The sequence below is a fragment of the Tachysurus fulvidraco genome, chromosome 7 (genome assembly GCF_022655615.1).
Source record: "Tachysurus fulvidraco isolate hzauxx_2018 chromosome 7, HZAU_PFXX_2.0, whole genome shotgun sequence".
NCBI lineage: Eukaryota > Metazoa > Chordata > Actinopteri > Siluriformes > Bagridae > Tachysurus > Tachysurus fulvidraco.
The window spans coordinates 21,381,382-21,394,403 of NC_062524.1; the positions used below are offsets into that span (position 1 = coordinate 21,381,382).

Sequence of the window (13,022 nt, forward strand, 5' to 3'; positions counted from 1 at the left end):
ACTTTCTTCCGTTGACCGGTCTCTTTTTTCATTCTGTCCTGACCGTAGAAGTTTTCTTGTAGAGTTCATCTCAAAACCAAAGTCACTCATGGCACACAGAGTCTTCTGTATCTCTGCTTGAAGATTCTGTGTGTGTCTTTAGTCTTTGCTTTCAAAGCCCATAGTGTGTTGAGAATCCCCTGAGGCCTGATTAAAGATTCCGATGGAAATGGAGATTACACTTGAATGTGTGTGAGTGTTGGTATGGGTGTGTGGAAGAGAAAGAGAGAGTGTGTGTAGTGTAAATATCTTCTTCAATCCACCCCTCATGCATGTGTGTACTGAGTAATAAACAATGTTTTGAATACCGGTCTTAATTTATAGTTAAAAAAAAAATAATGAAATGTTATCAATCAGTCACTGTTAACACATCAACGTTGGTTATTTTCCTATAACAACCGATTCCCTAAGAGACTTATTCTTCTTATACCTTAGAGATTGGTTACATTTATTACAGAAGGCAATAAACAGATATGTGTAATGTTTGTAGAATGCATGCAAAATAAAATTAGTTAAATAAAATTAATACAATTTTTGGACTTTTGCATGTCATTTTAGTATTTTGTGAATGTTGCATCTAAAAATGCAAAAAAAAAAAAAAAATTATCATTTGTTAGGTTTTTTTCTACTTCTACTTTTTCTCGTTAGGGGTCGCCACAGCGAATCATCAATTTCCAGCTAACTATCCTCAGCATCGTCTACTCTCGCACCAGTTACCTTCATGTCTTCTTTTAATGTATCCATACAGTATATCTCCTCTTTGTCCTTCCTCTTGACCTCTTACTTGGCAGCTCCATCTCCAACATCCTTCTACAAATATAACCATCTCCCTCCTCTGTACATGTCCACACCATCTCAATCTATCCTCTGACCTTGTCCCCAAAACAGACAACCTGAGCTGTCCCTCTGATGTGCTTGTTCCTAGTCCTGTCCATCCTCATCACTCCTGAAGAGAACCTCAACATCCTCATCTCTGCTACCTCTATCTCTGCCTCATGTCTTTTCCTCACTGTTACAGTCTCTAACCCATACAGCAGATCTGCTCTCACTACTATCTTGTACACCTTTCCTTTGAATTTGTTGTGTTACTCAAATTCAAAAGCTACTCAAATTGCTGAAGGTCTTCTTTTACACTCCTACTGTACCAGTGAAGCCACATGTGAAGACACATTACTTTCTGTGATAGCTGTACTAATGTTTGATTGAGGTCTATCTGAAAGATCTGTGGCTGAATGTCTTGGCTCAAACCAGTGGATTTGTATGTGGATCATTCACCATACAAATCTCTACGAGTTAGCAAGTACAATATAACGTATTAGAGCGAGCGTATTAATATACACCTCTGATTCCAGTGTCGGAGCTTCAACACCTTCAGGCCAGCCAGCATAAAGAATTCAGCAACACAACGGTGTAAAGTGTTATGTAGCTAAGTCGTGGAATGAATGAAGGACTACAGAGGTGGAGATGAAGCTGCCTGAAACTTGTCCCTGTGTATAAAGTTTTCGGGATTAAATACCATCGGGTGAGCCGTGCTTTAGCGGGAATTCTAACAATACCTAATAGTCAACATACTCAGCGTGTAAAGAATAAAATATCAGGATTTAATGAGACACTGAGATAATTAGAGCTGATAAGATGATAAGTCCAGGAACCCTACTGTGCAGCTTGTCTTTCACTGAGCTTGCGTTTGGTCCTGCTGATGTAAAAACAAGCTGTGCGACTGCTTTTCTACTCAATCTATAACAGATGGCATGTCGCAGTTCGCAAAGCGATTACACTGGTACTGTTTGTGAGAAAACACATCACGACAAGACTCACGCCTAATAATATTACCCTCGTTTTTGCATTTACATTTGCTCATTTGAATCACGATACAATTGAGCAGTTAAAATGAAGGTCCAGGATCTTGCACGAGGCAGTTTGGCATTGCTGGGATTTCAGATTACTTAGTTGTTTTGTTGTTGTTTTTTTAATTCACCAGCAGCTTACAAATGAACATGTGATCCTTTTGTATGCATGCCAAAGTCTGTGTAGTATAAAGTGCTTTGATTGTTCTAACAAGGGAATAGAAAATGTAGAGAGAGACTTATCACCAAAACATAACCAATCTAAGGAAGGGTCCTCCAATCTTATATTTTCATACCAGTGGATCATCAGTTGATCATGGCCTACAATAGACTTAGGTTTGGCTTTTGTTTGGTTGGACTGAAAACCTGCACCTACACCGACCCTTTCTGGGTAAGATTGGACTCCACTGTTTTTAAGGATGCTTGAGATTCTAGAAAATGTAAAGCTAGAATTCTACTCCCGTGACCTCTAGAGGGAGACATAGTGGCCTTGGATGCATAAATCTCCACTTTTCCAGGTCTTAATGTTGCATAATATTGTCATATCATACATATCACACTTGACCAGAATATACACTCAATTTTCAGTTTAACAGAAACACAGTATGGCATTTGCAAGGCATCTTTATCCAAAGGATCAGTCTAAATGTCTGTTGGCAGGCAATACAGCAAGAAAAGCACACAAATGCTGATGCTGGGTGAGAACATTGGTCTGCTCATTTGCACTTGCACTTTATCTGCCATATGCCTTGCGCTGCTATTTAATTTCTATTGTTAATAATATCTGTAGGGGGCACGGTGACTTAGTGGTTAGCACGTTTGCCTCACACCTCCAGGGTTGGGGGTTCGATTCCCGCATCCACCTTGTGTGTGTGGAGTTTGCATGTTCTCGGGGGTTTCCTCCGGGTACTCCGGTTTCCTCCCCCGGTCCAAAGACATGCATGGTAGGTTGATTGGCATCTCTGGATAATCGTCCATAGTGTGTGATTGCGTGAGTGAATGATAGTGTGTGTGCCCTGCGATGGGTTGGCACTCCGTCCAGGGTGTATCCTGCCTCGATGCCCGATGACGCATGAGACAGGCAAAGGCTCCCCGTGACCTGAGAAGATCGGATAAGCGGTAGAAAATGAATGAAAGAATGAATGAATGTTATCTGTATGCACCTTGGGACTGAGAGTAACGCAATTTCAATTCTCTGTATGTACTGTAACTGTACTGGGAAAACGCTTGTTAGGACGTTAGGACGTAGTCCATAGTGTACAGTAAGTGCATAGTGTGTAGTACATTATTTGGGACTTAGCTCTCGCTTCAACATCACCTTTGCTATTACATCATTGTACATACATGAAATTATCTGAAAGTACTTGTGCACTAGAAGATCTTGCATTCATAATACCACCAAATATTACAATGTGGGTTAATTTAAAAACGCATTTGTAGGAGGTCTGGTGCACCAACGTATCGGAAGCCATCTTGATTTTGAGTATTTTTTTAGGTAAACAGATTCAAGAAGGAGTTTTTTTTTTATCTCCTACATAAAATCCCTCATAAATAAACAAACAAACAAACAAATAAATAAAAACATTGCTCAATTTCAGAGGTTCACGTGTTAAAAGGAATTTCTTGTTTTCTTATTTTGTTTTAATATTCAAATGTTTTCACTGCCAGTTTTTGGGGGAAAATCTCCAGCTCAAATGAAAAGGTTTATGAGCTTGTCATAAAATACAGATATTCACTTTTGAAAGCAATGTATTTATTTATTTTGACTGTTTTTCTTTATTTTTTATATCTGTTCAAAGGAATAACCAAAGCCGTCTGTTTTCCCCGAATATCGTAAGCCAGTTTAAGATATTTTCCACATACTTTAAGGAGAGGTTTTTAGAGAACTTTTAATCTTAACTAAAAATGTCCTTTATTATAAGCTTTTCTTTAGTGTCCATAATATTTTTTTGCTCAATTATATAAGAAAAATAACGGTACCAACATTTCATTCTGTACACACGTTCACCATATTCACTATATAAACAGCAATACGTGATTTTTTTAGAGAAAAAAAAACAAACACAAAAAAAAAAACACCCCATCTCTACAGAACATCACCCCTCTTCATGCTGTTTCTATAGAAAGTGGGAGCTAATTCTGAAGCCGGGATGTGCGGCAGCTGGTGGCTCGAAGCGCATGAGTGGGAGATTTTCAATGGGCTCTTTTTAGCATCATTGTGCACATGTGCCTCACAGATGTGCAGTGAATATGAAGTCCCCTGTTCAGAAACGTTCATCTCGTTCCCTCTGCTGCCTCTGCTCCTTGATGCTGCTGATGAAATTCTGTGGGTTCTGGTAAAGCTAAGAGATTTAAACAAACAGGAGGTAAAGCCAGAGAAAAGAGAAGGAGGATATAGACAGAGAGAGAGAGAGAGAGAGAGAGAGAGAGAGAGAGAGAGAGAGAGAGAGGTATAAATTTGGATATTTGTACTGAAATGTATATGATTATGTAATCTAACAGATGACCTCCTCCTTTATCTTCCACAGTGATCTCTTAACAATATAATGTTTTTTTAATACTTTTTAGTAACGTAAATAAAACCATGAGAAATTAGGCTGCTTTTAGCCTTTGTGATTTGTCACTAGATTAGGCTATTTCCTGTCAACCAATCACTGATCACCATTTTCTTTACTGCAATAAATTGTTGCCCCAGCAACCAATCACTGATGATTATTGCCCCCAGCAACCAATCACTGATGATTATTGCCCCTAGCAAACAATCACTGATGATTATTGTACCCAGGAACTAATTACTGATGAATATTACCCCAGGAACTAATCACTGATAATTATTGCCCCAGGAACCAATTACTGATGGCAATTGCCCACAGCAACCAATCACTGATGTCAGTTGCTCCCAGTAACCAATCAATGATGGCGATTGCCCCAAGTAACCAATCACTGATGAATATTGCCGCCAACAACCAGTCACTGATGATCAATGCCCCAGCAACCAATCACTGATGATTATTGCCCCAAGCAACCAGTCACTGATGATTATTGCCCCAAGCAACCAGTCACTGATGATTATTACCCCAAGAACCAATAACTGATGTTTATTGCACCAGCAACCAACCACTGATGATTATTGCCCCCAGCAAACAATCACAATCTAATCACTGATCATTATTGCCTGCAGGAACCAATCACTGATGTTTATTGCCCCCAGTAAGGAATTACTGAATATTATTGCCCCCAACAACCAGTGTTATATAAAGTATTAGAACACAATACTTGAGTAAAAGTACAAGTATCGTACTAGAAAAAGACTTTGGTAGAAGTGAAAGTTACCTTTTAGAATATTACTCAAGTAAAAGTTTTAAAGTATCTGATATATACTGTACTTAAGTATCAAAAGTCATTTTCTGATATTTAATGTACTTAAAGTAAAAAGTAGAAGTAAAAATAAAAAGTAAAATTTCAGTGATTTTCGGTAGGCCTAAGAGCAGGGGCGGTTTCAACTTTGGGGGTTTTAGCCCTCAGTGAGAATTTAAAACAAGAAGAGTTTTATATTATTTATTACATGACTATATAGTAAGCCAAAAGTTATGCTATTATTAAATGGCAAAAGTGGACACCAAAATTTTATGCATGATGTAATGATGTCAGTCTCGAATCAGTTCAGTTCATGTATGTGTGCATTCTCTACGAACAGTGTGTCCAATGAATGTAGTCATTAATAAACAAATATTCACAAGACAAAGACCAAATCAATAAATGTTATTTTTATTTAGTATTTAATTGATTGTTTGCAATAATATTTTGTTTGTGCTACAACTCTGGTAATTTCGGTAAATTTTGGTAAATTTCACTGCTTTTGGTTGCCGTATTTGCACCTTACAGCCGATTAACGTTATAGATAAACGCCTCCAGCTCTGACTGCGCATGCACGCTGTGCGTACCTGTGCTTCTCCGTACAGCGTACGTGCGTAATGCAATCCAGGAGCAGTGATTCGCCAAACCTCCCTTATTGCAGTCGCACACATTTCTTTTGATTTTATTTTGTAGTAACGAGTAACGAAGATGCTTAGTGGAAATATAGCGGAGTAAAAGTGTGTATTTTATCTAGGAAATATAGCGGAGTAAAAGTGTTTATCTAGGAAATGTAGTGGAGTAAAAGTGAAAGTTGACATATATTTAAATAGCGAAGTAAAGTACAGATACGTGAAGTTTCTACTTAAGTACAGTAACGAATTATTTTTACTTCGTTACATTGCAACACTGCCAGCAACCAATCACTGATGATCAATGCCCCAGCAACCAATCACTGATGACTACTTCCCTTAGCAACCAAGCACTGATGATTATTGTCCCTAGCTACCAATCACTGATGATTATTGCCCCTAGTAACCAATCACAGATGATTATTGCCCCCAGGAACTAATCACTAATAATTATTGATCATTTTGTTCTTTTCTCTTCTAAAACATTTTATTCTGATAAACTGATATATAAAAGAATTTGACTTCTTTTCTAATCTACTTCAAACTAGTTTATTGTAAACGGTACTATATTTTATTCTAAACAACTTAACCCTGTTCTAGTCTACTCTAATCCATTCTGTTCTCTACTCTACTTCAATTTGTTTGAATCTAATATTCTAATTAAATTAATTCATTCAATCTGAACCGATCTATTCTGCAACTTTCTGTTAAAACGTTGTTTTTTTTTGTTGTTGTTGTTTTTGATAATAATTAAAATACGACTCGATTCTATTCCCGAATCTGTTTTATTCTGTTCCATTCGGAATCGCTTCTCCGTAATTTAAATTCCCTTCGGAAAATCTTCCTTTTGCGTGTTAAACCTTTTGATATGCAGAAGATGATGACAATTCAGTGAATATGTTAATTATACTCTGCTGCAACTTCTAACGACTTTTACGGCATGTCCTGTTTGCTGTACATAGTCTAACATATTAATAATGTGTTAATACGTTAAATATTATGTTACATCAGACATCAGGTTTTAGCCTGGATAATCGTTTCAGCAGGCATCAGTCATGGGACTAAACAGCTATTTCCTCACACATTGTACAGATCTACATAGATGTATGAACATATTGTCTTTGCTTTATCTTGATACATTGATCCAGGACATCATTAGATCCATTTATAAGCATGCCATTTCTTTTCTTCTTCGTTTCTTTGTTCTGTTACATTGCTGCCTTTGCTGGTTGATTGTGCAGGTTTCTAAAGCCACTGTAACACACTGTCACACACACACACACACACACACACACACACACACACACACACACACACACACAAACACACACCTGCTGTGTGTTTTTCATGCAATATGGCACACCGTTCAAGGTAGAATCGCTCTCCGGTAGACTGACAGCCCCAGACCCTGTATCTTTTTAATTTTTTTTCTTTTCCTGGCTGCACTGCTTGTGCATTGGCTACTGTCAGGTGGCCACTTTGATGTCAGATACTGGTGTGTGTGTGTGTGTGTGTGTGTGTGTGTATGTGTGTGTGCATGTGTGTGCATGTGTGTGTGTTTGTCTTCATGCCTTCTGAGCTGAGCTGCCAGCAGGTCTTCTCGATGGTGGCATTCCAGAGCGACATATCATATTAAAATGAGAATATTTTTCTTTGGGGTTGAAAAACATAGACGTCCTTATGATTAAGAATTATATTTAGTATCGTAGAGAGAACAGCCAAATGAAAAGGCTCTGTGCTGAAATGTGTATTACGAAATTGCTGTCATGATGCAGATTTGTTTTGGCTGGTTTTATTTTAATAGCTTCAGAAAAACAACCGGCTCTTGGTGCATTAATGCTGGCATTATCAATGTGAATGTGGGATCATTCGAAAGCCCACATCTAGAGGTAGGGTTATGCACATGTATTATTCATTAAGTAAAGTTTACTTTTGGAGCAGACACATAGATACAGATTTACAAATAGGTTGAATGGCATATTTTCTTTATTATTTTTGTGCGCTCAAGTCTCGCTTCAAGAAATCTAATATTTCACTAATAATCCAATTTATTTCCACTAATAAACTGGAAATGAAAACACAATATCACTCAAACAATAGGATTTTTTTTAAATAATTGATGTACAGAAAAATGGTAAAACTCTTTGTCCGAGTAAAACAAATTCTTTGAAAACTTCTGAATTCAATCTATTTTAATTTAGTCACCAATCATCTGCTGTGTTAAACAAGTGATTCAGTTCACAATAGCTGCCGACATTTTTCCTACGGCCACAAGGCACAATATTCACTTTACACCAAAACTAACAAGACGCTAATGTGCAAATGTGTGTTAGTGTGTCAGTTTTTCTTTTCTTTCATTTTTTTATTTGCCCCAAACTGCCCCCCCAAAATAAATAAACAAACAAATAAATAAACAAACAACAACAACCAATAATAATAATAATAATAATAATAATAATAATAATAATAATAATAATAATAATAATACGCATTACATCCATACCTATACTAATTCAAACAGGGCTCAAGAAAATTACAATGGCAACTAGGAAGTCACACACACACACACACACACACACACACACACACACACACACACACACACACACACACACACACACACACACACACCTAGGGCTACAGAGAGCTCTGTGGCTTTCACAGCACAGCTAGCTCACAGCATAATGAGGAAGTAAAAAACCCTGTGCCCCAGAAAAACCCCTACAGTCACATGAGTGAAAGTTTCATTTAGTTACATTCTAATGCAGAGATATTTTAGGCATATGGACATTTTTAAAATCATGATTTAGAATATTATACGGTTATAACAGCTGGCATGGTGGCTTCTTGGTGAGCATGTTTGCCTTTGGGGTTGGAGGTTTGAGTGCCGGCTCCACTGTATAGTGTTTGTACTGTATGTTGAAGGTTCCTTTAAAGGTTTCCTCCAGGTACTCCAGTTTCCTCCTCCCATCCAAAGACGTGCTGTAGGCTGACGTGGGTTTTTTTTAATTGTTTATAGTATGCAATGGGTTGGCACCTTGTCCAGGGTAGTCCAGGGTGTCCCCTGCCGGGTCTCTATAGACACAATAGCGATGCAGTGGACGTGTGTAACTGCGTGTGTCAAAGCAAGTTATCATTCATGCATATGTCGGCATTCAGGTTCAAGATCACACTGGCACACTGGTCGATAATGTGCTCTTGACATGCGCGCTCAAGTATTCACGTCTGGTTTTTTTTTTTTTTCGCTCAAAGCTTGTAGCTCAAGGTCGTACATGACGATGTCAGCAAGTGCTCTGAGTTTGCTCTTTGCTTGGCAGGTGCATTTATCACAATGACTTTTTTTATAGACTCTCTCTCTCTCTCTCTCTATCTATCTATCTATCTATCTATCTATCTATCTATCTATCTATCTATCTATCTATCTATCTATCTATCTATCTATCTATCTATCTATCTATCTATCCATCCATCCATCCATCCATTTTTTGGGAGTTATTTGTTTATTTGTGTATAACCCAACAAAGCTGTACACTCCCAGATTTCACAGACATAAACAGGTGCTGTGTTTCCCTGCATGACTTAACGACTTAACCAGGAAACTGCTTGGGATGGTTTAAAGATCCAGTATCTCAAGCGCTGATTAATTGGATTATAACAGAGGACAGGGAATGAGGAGGTCAGGCTGCTGACCTTGATTCCAAATCAGGACTTTTACAATGGATGTTGGTGGGAGAAAAAAAAAAAAAAAAGGCAAAGAAATGAAGCTTACTATGAGCGCGTTAAAAAAAATGACGTGAGACAATTGTAAATGGTCTTAAAGGCTCTTGAAGAGCATAGGTTTTTTTTCCTCGTGTATTCACAGAACTGAATGTTACACCAAAAGAGCGCACAGGGTAGTGTTTAAGACTCGTCTGTCATCTTTTTATTGGAAATCTTTATCTCAAACACACACACACACACACACACACACACACACACACACACACACACACACACACACACACAAGCACAACCCAGCGCATATGAGCTTAGCAGTCATGCTTGCGCACACACTTGATGGAAACACACTGAGACCCAGCGGAGCAGTTTGTTTGTTTTGCTTTGATCCACGAAAGTAAAAAGGAAGTGTATGTGTGATTGGCTGTCGGAAAAATCCACGGAGTCTGTGGTTGCCTCGGCGACCGTAATCACTGCTAAGTCACAGAGAGAGAGAGAGAGAGAGAGAGAGAGAGAGAGAGAGAGAGAGAGAGAGAGAGAGAGAGAGAGAGAGAGAGAGATCAATGCTCTAAGACAACAAATGAAATAAGAGTGTAGCAGAGCAAATAAGCCAGGAGTGTGCATGTTCCCTGTAGTAAAGCCGTGTGTGTGTGTGCGTGTGTGTGTTTGCGTGTGTGTTCAACGTGCTCGTCAGAGCAACCTCACAGCTCAGTACACATCAACAGATTGACTGAAGTGCTGCTTCTCTTTCACTGATGAAAGGAAAGAAGAAAGGAACGACAACAGGACAGAAGAATCTCCTCCGTGTCTCTGTCCACCTGCTGATCTTTTTCTCGTCATTTCGTTTAGCTGGAAAACAAACAGCAAGTTGTCTTTAGCTTCTATGCTAACACTTCTGGCCTTTTAACTTCTGCTGAAGAGAAGGAGTAAAACACGAAGAAGCAGCTTCAGAGGAACCCGAGATAAGAAAGGAGTGCTTGTGCTTGGTTTTCCTGTCCTTCTAAGGTGAACTTGAGGCTGTAGTCTGTTTGTAAGGGAAATCTGGACGACTCTCTCTCTCGCTCTCTCTCTCTCTCTTTTTCTCTCATACAGACACGTTTGCACATGCATACACACTTTCACCAGCTTCTTCTTCTTCTGCCTGAAGTCCCTCGAGGTAAAAGTGACAGTTTCTTCATCTTTCTTTTCATCCCCTGGAAGCTCTAAAAGACACAAGTGGACTGTAAAAAAGGAGGGAAAGAAAACGTGTGAGGAGAAAAGCACAGCTCGGGTTGTGTGGTAGGAGGAGTGAGGAGTACAACCGTAAGAGTGTATGTTGCTTTTCCCTCTTAGAGGCTGAACCGTTCGAGCAGGAGGGGAGGAGGCTTTGTGTGAGTGACAGATCGCACCCCACAGGTGGAGGCAGGACTGAGGAAGAAGATAGAGAGAAAGAGAGATAGAGAAGGGAAAGGAGAAGGAGTGCAGGAGCAGGCAGTCGAGAGAAAGCGTGTGTGAGAGCCAGCTGACCCACAATGAGCCACTGCAGGAAAAGGTGCAAGAGGCAGCTGACCAAAGTGGCCCGCTTCTTTTACAGGTTTCTCACAGGGACCCTGACTCAAGGTAGGAGCCCATCACTTTTTCTTTCTCTTTTTTCTTTTCTTTTTTTTTCCTTTCTCATAACTCCCTAGGTATTGTGGTTTGAGAAGTTTCTTTTCCACCTCGTTTCTATCGTCCGCAAAGAACCCGTAGAGTTTAAATGTTTATTGCTGTATTTTATTTCTTCCCTGGAAGTGTAATGACTTTCGGTCACGTTATTCGCTCTGCAAAAAGTGTAAAAGGGTCACTGCAGAGATGCTCAAAATGAGATTCTAACCATTCTCACATCATGTCCTGACCGTTGTGTCAGCCAGCGAGGCATAAATGACCTTGATGTCTAATCATCAAAGCTGTAGTACTGACAAAGTGCATGATAATCCCAACATGTAGCTAAAAAAAAAAGAAGAAGAACAACAATAACAAAAAAAAAAGAACCTTCTCTTACTTCTTGGAAAGCCAATGTTAAAATACGCTAAATGAAGTATTAACCCAGTGAGAATCAGTAAATACACTGTAAGTTTACCCTCTCGTCAGTTGCCATGGATACGGCTCCGGTGCTGGCGCTGCCCTGGCCTTCCGAGAAAAAAGGGGACTCGCTGTGTACAAAAGAGTGATTTCATTAGCATGGCTCAGTCATGATTCTTCACACTAGCTCCATCCAGAGCACACTGCCGTGTGTGTGTGTGTGTGTGTGTGTGTGTGTGTGTGTGTGTGTGTGTGTGTGTGTGTGTGTGTGTGTGTGTGTGTGTGTGTTGGGTTCAGCTAAGGTGTGAGTGTTGTAGGGAAAAAAAGCACTGCTTGTGCACATGCTCATGCTCATATGTTATCTGAAAGGATTGTATCATGTTTCTGGAGTTAAGAGGAGAGCTAGGCTAAACTAATTCATGTCTGACCTTTCAGTTTGTCCAAATCTTCTACTCTAGATCGTTTATTTTATTGAAATATATATATACAGTATACATCGTCTATTTATTTGTTCTGTCCTTGCCCATTGACTTGTGTCCTTTGTAGTGGACTGTTTGTGTACTTGCATGTCGTTTGACTTTTCTGAGCTTCTGACATCACCTGCTGTACTGTACAGAAGACATCCTGGGTTTTCTAATGATATGTCATGTGATGGCCTGAGATGCCGGGCACAATTTCTACATACATATTTTTTAATTTTTTAATTAACAGATTTTTCACAGATTTATTTCAAGGTGCGTCGTGACGTCGTTGCTAGAAACATTCAAAATCCAAAAATACTTAAATTGAATGTGTGTGTGTGTGTATGTGTGTGTGTGTGTGTGTGTGTGTTTATATACACATATATGACAGAAAGAGATTGACATCTTACGACAGCTACAACTGCAGCAAGTTGTCAATGTTCTCAATACACTTTCAATTCGTTTATAAATCTTCCTTCATTCTAATACATTTTCAACATTAAACAGTCTTTAATCATTGTGGATGCAGTACAATTGATCCTAGCTGCTCGATTCTCAGTATGTCACTAAACATTGTCAGCTTTTTTTCATGATTTTTAAAACAATCTTGATATATTTGACCGAAACCATGTAAAAATGGGTTTGTTTAGACTTTATTCTAACCTTGTGTTAGCTTGAATTGTACTGTAACGGTCAGTCCATGTGAAACCTTGTGGTAAATGATTGTCATGCTTTGATCAAGTTTTTGGAAAGGATGGGACGTCGATTACATCTTTACTGATTTACAATCAGTTCGTAGCTGTAAACATATCTGCGATATTCCTTCCCCGTTATGTTGTCATCAAAACATATAAGAGATCAAACACACTCTGTGTAAAGCTTTAAAATGTTTCATAAGAAGACAAGAAATGTAGCCGAATGAGCCGATATAT

At 38.9% G+C, this 13,022-nt stretch overlaps 1 protein-coding gene across 3 annotated transcripts in view; it reads left to right on the forward strand.

Moving 5' to 3' along the window:
• Positions 1 to 13,022, forward strand: part of LOC113655489 (Kv channel-interacting protein 2) — a 181,416-nt gene that overhangs the window by 85,633 nt on the left and 82,761 nt on the right. The window contains exon 1 of one of the 3 annotated variants that reach the window (XM_027166062.2): positions 10,218 to 11,188. The exons of the other annotated variants lie outside the window; for them this stretch is intronic. Within the exon in view, the coding sequence (XP_027021863.1) occupies positions 11,101 to 11,188 (88 nt within the window). The 5' untranslated portion in view covers positions 10,218 to 11,100. Of the gene's footprint in view, positions 1 to 10,217; positions 11,189 to 13,022 lie in introns of those variants that run through there. 3 annotated transcript variants of the gene reach the window in all.